We start from the raw sequence: 6,751 nt of genomic DNA, 5'->3' as shown, positions 1-6,751 counted from the left end.
AATTTAACTGGATATTATCACTATTTACCAAAAATTAATGATTCTCTAAAAAAAATGATATTAATATGATTAATTGTCATTATTTACTAAAAATAAATTAAAATGCATTGTACAAGGTATACAAAACTTGAGAAAGTAAAGAAAAATCCAAAAATAGCAAAAACGTGTTGCTATTGAATACTGACTATGAGCTGGTCCCACCAAAACAGATTTTCCCAACTTCAACCTAAAAATTAAAATAGCTTTTTCATACCAACAATAAATTATTAAAAAAATTTACACCAAATTTCTCGTTATTTTTTTATTTCTTTTCAATTTTTTCACTCTTCTATAAATACCAAACGCGTTAATCTAAAATCTACAACTCTTCCACCAAACGCAGAAGCGAAAATCTCAAAGAAAGCGATTATTTATCTCTCTTTTTTAACTATCCAAACGCGAAATAAACAAAACCGAAACCAGCTTAGCTTTTGAATTCAACTAACAAACAAAACGACAGCGAACAAGATGTTTCGGGAGACAATCGCCGTGTCCGCCGCCACGACGCGGTGGGCGAGTCATCATCAAACTCAGTGGACTCGGGACCACGACAAGCTCTTCGAGCGAGCTCTGTTGATCGTGCCGGAGGATTTGCCGAACCGGTGGGAGAAGATCGCCGAGAAAGTTCCGGGGAAGTCGGCGGCGGAAGTTAGGGATCACTATGAAGCTTTGGTTCATGATGTGTTGGAGATTGATTCCGGAAGGGTTGAGGTTCCGAGTTACTCTGATGAATCGGCGGTGAATGAATGGGATTCTTCTAATCAAATTTCGTTTGGTTCGAAGGTTAAACATGGCGGTGGTGATAACGAGAGGAAGAAAGGAACGCCGTGGAGTGAAGAAGAACATAGGTATCTGAAATTTTTGCTTCAATTAAATTTAGGTTTTTGAATTTGGGGATTTTTGCTATTTTTTTCTTTCACATAACTGTCATAATTAATTAAAAATTCATTTTTAATCTGTTTTTGGGGTTTTTGAATTGTTTGTTAGTTTTTTCAAATTTAAAATGTTAGTTTTTATTTAACAAAAAAAATGTTAGTTTTTATATCAAGATTTGAAGTGGAAAATCTGTTGAATAAGTGCTTCTGTGCATGAAATTCATTAACTAACTTGAATTTGGTTGCTAAGAAACTGAAATTAAAATCAAAAGCAAAAAAAATATGTTGAAATTATTTATTAGCAAATAAGTGCATTGCAAGACATGCATTTGAAGATTGTTTTACTCTTTCAAATTTAATTTAAAAAACAAGTATACTTGTCAAATAGCTAAATACATGTACCAAAAACGGTACATGATTGTACTATCTTTGAAATACGGTTTATGTAAATTACATAGATGTTTGACATGATACTGCCAAATCAATATAAATTACGATTCGAAAACACACACATAGATGTCTGAAAAGACACTGACACATTAATATAGATAACAATTTGAAAATAATGAATAAATTGAATACAATCACATGCATAAGTATTGGATTCTGATATGTGTTGGACAATGGAAACAGTTTGGTGTAGGTGCTAGAGAAAGGTATAGTGATTTCTTTCATGGTTGCTGATCTAGTATGTTATCTGTGACACAGGTTGTTTCTTATTGGGCTTAGCAAATATGGGAAAGGAGACTGGAGAAGCATATCAAGAAATGTTGTGGTGACCAGAACACCAACCCAGGTAGCTAGCCATGCTCAAAAGTACTTTCTTCGCCAGAACTCGGTGAAGAAAGAGCGAAAAAGATCAAGTATTCATGACATTACTTCTGTAGACAGTGACTCTGCTCCTACCCCTATTGATCAGAACTGGGTTCCTCCTCCCGGTGGTGTTTCAATGCAACAATCTCAAGAAATGCAGCACTATCCATCAAACAATTTTCAAGATCAAATGGGTACATATGGGTATTCAAGTTATGGCTTTCAGATGTAAAGAATGCTAGAACCAGTGTGATTTTGTACATAATGCATTAGGTTTTTTTTACTTCATATATTTATCTGTTTTTATCTGTGGAGTAGTTTATGGTGTTTTTAGATGACAGAGTAACTAGGAGTATGTTGATAGTGATTGAATTATTAGTTGGTGTAGTTACTTGAAAGAAATAGGGAAGTTTTAGGTATATGAATTCAACAGGAATGGAAAATTCTTTCTGAGTATGTCCAATTCAATTACTGCATAACTGCATTATATTTGTGCATTATATTTGTGTCAGATTAGTTATGCATTATATTTGTGTCAGATTTTTTTTTACCTTTTTTGGCTCAATGAAAGTATGGCACATTCATTCACCACTCTGTCAAAAGCTGTTTCGGTTAAAGTTAAAGTTTGTTTGCTTGACTTGTCAAGGGGAAAAGCCGGAATTCTTGTTAAAAATGATAAACCGTGTGGCAGAACTTTTTTGATTAAAGATGATAAACCGTGTTACAGAACTTTCTATGCATATATTCTTCTCCCCTTAATAATGAAATCTTTTGAAAATTTTATTTTTCCTTAAATATAATTAGGGGTGGCAAACGGGCATGCCCGCAGAATGCGGGTCTAAAATTTTGCCCCGTCCTGCAAAAAAGTGAGGGCGGGGCGGAGAAAACCCTCAAGCATTGAACTTTTTAGGCTAAGAATAGTAAAATTGTATGAAAAAGTTCATGCCCGCAAAAAAACTGGGCGGGACGGAGTAGACACATTAAAAATAACGGACCTAAAACCTTGCCCTGGGAAAAAATGCGGGTCAAACGGACTTTTCCCGCGGGCCGGGTCCGTTTTGTCACCCCTAAATATAATATTCTCTAAAACAAAATTAGATATTTAGATACATTTAATTTTTTACTAATTTTTATTAATTTTTAGTTTTAAAGATAAAAAGATAAATTAAGTGTATTTTATATAAATAAAAATTTAAGATAACTTACCACAACATCCGAGTTAAAACTTGAAAGATTTGTGAGAGTTTCTTACTTGTTATTGCATTAGTGACGGATGATACTCTGTCATTACGTAAAATTGACGAGTATTTTTGACGGAATCGGTGGAATAACGAGTAAAAGCCAAGTAAATATGTGGAAAATCGAACAAAGTTGTAAAAAAAATGAGAAAAATGGATTTTGCCTTTGTTTTTATCGCGGGCGCGATGACATCACATCGCAGTCGCGATAGATACCAGCATATGATCTCCATTTTTGTTGTTCTCGCTTAGCTTAGGAGGCTTCTCTTTGACATAGCCTCTTGAGTGGTGTCTCCTTGTAGAGACGCATTGTGCAGGCTTTCTTCGAGGCAAAGCAAACTCTCCTTTTATCGCCTGTGAATTCTGCTGCGGAACAATGTTGTACAGGATATTCATCGACTCATTGGCGCCTTACATCCTGGGGCTAGCTCGCAATATTTGGAAACCAGACAAGGCTTATGGTTGCAAAGTTGGAGGCGGTATTGAAGACCTAATCGAAGGCACTAGAATTGATCTAGTAATCTGAGGAGCTTGGAGAAGATATCGATGTAGTGGAGTCTCTGTTATTTGATTCACAAGACCTTAAGGAGGAGGAGGAGGATGTGGTTGGTTGATCGCTGCTTAAGCAGCATCGGTGGTGGTGATATCAACTTCGCGTGTCGTGGCTGAATGAGTAGCTTTAGAACCAACCATTATTGAAACGCTTTAAAGTCAGAGATATGAAAATTCAAGAAATTGAAGTTGATACGATTCTTGATCAGGTTGAACATGGTAGATCTTTGTGTTCGATTCAAAGACCTCTTGATCCGATGAACTGAAAAGGCTTTGAATAGTCAAATCTATGAGAGAACGTGCAATTGTAGAAAATGAGGGAACCGGAAGTTAATTCCCACATTGGTGTTGTTGTTTTGTTACAAAACTATAAATGAAATGAGAATTGATGATTACAAAAGACTATTGCATATTTAAGCTTCTGATACGGTGGTGAGAGGGTTGACTTGTAAGGTTAGAACTCTTATGCTCAAGTTAGTATGTGAGGGAGAAGAGTAAATTGAAATTGAATTTGAAATTGTTTACCTAAAACTGGTAAGCTTTCTATATATGATGGAGAGGTCATAACAATTTACTATTTGTTATGCATAAAATGTGGTGAGTCGTTAGATGTATCTAGGACTTAGATCGTCCACATTCTGAATAAAGCCCTAGTCTCTCAAGGAACTATTTGCTTTCAAGGGTTTATGTTTACAGAGTTGCTTCTTGAAAGCAGATTACAAAAGTTTGAAATACAATCAACTAACACAAAAGTGTTAAGCAAGTATCAAACAAAAGCTAACTATACAAAGAAATAATCAGAGTGATTTTAGCAATGTTTCAACATGAGTTTTGTTGTGTTGATCAATGTTATACTTCGTTAGTTTCTTCAATCTTCCAAGTTTTCATTTTATAGCTCAATAAAGAAGTTCGTTGAAGGGTAGAATTGGAATATTTAATTCCATCTGTTTTGTTCCAACGATCAATGAGGGAGTGGTCGACAACATAGTACAGTAGTATTGTCCTTGCGCCACCTTATCCGGGTAGTGGAGGCATATGTACTTCGTATTGCTTCCTCACAAAAACCAAGTTTGATCTTTTATCTTTTAATCTTCAGATGTTTCTGATAGTAGATGATTGCTGGGGCCGTAAAGCGGCAAGCAACAAAAGATTTGGAAATATTTATCCGGGAAATTATCGTCTCCACATGGACTAGTGCATTGAACTTTCGTTCAACAGTTTCCAAAGTTATGAGTTTGGATTAAATTGGTAAAGCGTAAAAGCGGAAAAGTAAATATTAACACACAAAAAAATTCATTCTTTAGAGAGAATAAATTTATGAAGCATGCATATAATCTACTTATCACAAACTTAAACCTATCGACCAATTGCACTCAACCTACAAAACTCGTCAAAATCATCAAGCATCACTCACCTAAGTCATTTTTAACCCAAAATAGAGAGAACTACTATATCATCTCGGCAACGATCTCTCAGCCAACCTCAATAACACAGCAGACATCCATATCATTCGTACCGACGATCTCTCAACTGACACAACTAACACGGAAGCATTAAGCTTCGACACCCATAAAGATTATTAGCTCTAAATATATATCTAGAATCTAGAAACTAATTGATGTCCATCCCTAATAAAGATTTGTGAGGTATATGTCTATAACAACTCAAATCCAAACATAAATGCAAAAAGATTAAAGAAGACATCAATAATGATTTGTAAAGCAAATATATTATACAACAACATGATCAATACATATACATATGTTCAAAGTAAATAGACAAACATACCCAACAAAATAGACTATACAAATAGAAGAGAAGAAGAGGAGCCAAATATTTCTTGGTTTGTCAACACCAATCAATGAGAAATTCAACCTCCGATCATCAAGATGCAACCCCATTTGATGTTTATAAGCCTCTCTCTACCAAAAAATGAAGGTTGATGGAGTTGGGAACAAATACCCAAAAACCATAACCTAAAAAATGTGTTTTTGGCCCTTAAAACGTATTTCTGTCCTGCCAGATTCGTCGGGCGAGCCTGTCATTCGCCGGGCGAATGACACCAGTAGCAACCTGCATAATTTCCCTCTGTTTCGGCCATAACTTGAGAATCGTAACTCCGATTTGCACCCGGTTCGAAGCGTTGGAAAGCTTATTCAATTTCCTATCTAAAAATGAATAAATATCAACAAAATTTATGATTTATTATTATTTGATTTTGAGCTTTATTCGTTGATGCGTTGCTCAAAATCGCGCGTTTGAAGCGGTGTCTTCGACACTTTATTGCTCATACTCCAAATACACAACAATACCTACAAAATGAATAGAAAAATATCAAATGATACATAAATGAATCAAAAACTCGATTAAACACAAAGTATACACATTTATGTAATATACACTAAAACGCGTATAAATTGAGGAAAAAGAGAAGATAAGTATCTTAAAATTATATACAAAAATAACTACAATTTAGCACTTATCAATGATTAAGCATGTTTAGAAGGATCAAAACTTGAGTCACCATAACCTAAGTCATCAGAGTCTTCAGAACTTGTTCAAACAGAACCTTGTCTTCAGAGTCTTTAGCACTTGGTCTTTTGAAACTTTAGAACCTAAGTGTTTAAAGTCTTTAGAACTTGTTCATCCAGAAACTTGTCTTCAGAGTCTTTAGCACTTGGTCTTCATATCTTCAGAACTTAAGTCTTCAGTGTCATCAGAGTCTTTAGAACTTGTTCATCCAGAACCTTGTCTTTGGAACTTCAGCACTTGGTCTTCAGAAGCTTTGTCTTCAGAATCTTCAGAACTTGTTCCTCTAGAACCTTGTCTTTAGAATCTTTCAGAACTTGGACAACAGAATCTCAGAGCTAGAGGAGGCCCCAAAAGCTCTTTCATGAGAGTCTCTATCAGAAGCTCTATCACTAACGTTCATCAGAACCGTTGTTAAAGAAGCATTCTAGAACTTTCCTGAATCTCTGTAAACATGCTGGTTTCTTCCAGAGTTAGAGTGTGTTGAGTTTAGAACCTGATGATGTCACACTCATTTTCTTCAGAGCCAGAACATGTTAATAAAAGCTACACACTAGACAAAAACCGTTAGAGTGCTAAATTATTCTCTATGATATCATGTAATGTTATCATTAAAACATAAGGCTAAATGCAGAACTAAATCTTCTTCTTACACAATCTTCCTCATACTCCTAAGATTTAAGTTTACAGGCTTCTTGTGTTATA

The 6,751-nt window shown here is 35.2% G+C and overlaps 1 protein-coding gene across 1 annotated transcript; it reads left to right on the top strand.

The window, feature by feature from the left end:
* Positions 1-346: 346 nt before the first annotated feature.
* Positions 347-2,183, top strand: LOC131609770 (transcription factor DIVARICATA). The gene is made up of 2 exons (XM_058881566.1): positions 347-887; positions 1,623-2,183. Exons 1-2 carry the CDS (start codon positions 508-510, stop codon positions 1,957-1,959), a joined length of 717 nt encoding a protein of 238 aa, XP_058737549.1. The 5' UTR covers positions 347-507; the 3' UTR covers positions 1,960-2,183.
* The last annotated feature ends 4,568 nt before the right edge of the window (positions 2,184-6,751 follow it).

This window comes from Vicia villosa, linkage group LG1 (assembly GCF_029867415.1).
Source record: "Vicia villosa cultivar HV-30 ecotype Madison, WI linkage group LG1, Vvil1.0, whole genome shotgun sequence".
NCBI classification, from domain to species: Eukaryota; Viridiplantae; Streptophyta; class Magnoliopsida; order Fabales; family Fabaceae; genus Vicia; species Vicia villosa.
This window is presented reverse-complemented; position numbering and strand designations above follow the sequence as displayed.

Bases quoted from the DNA above. Each gene is read 5' to 3' on its own strand.
- LOC131609770 (XM_058881566.1), top strand. From the start codon at position 508: ATGTTTCGGGAGACAATCGCCGTGTCCGCCGCCACGACGCGGTGGGCG. The intron at 888-1,622 runs GTATCTGAAATT...TCTGTGACACAG, and splicing joins TGGAGTGAAGAAGAACATAG to GTTGTTTCTTATTGGGCTTA.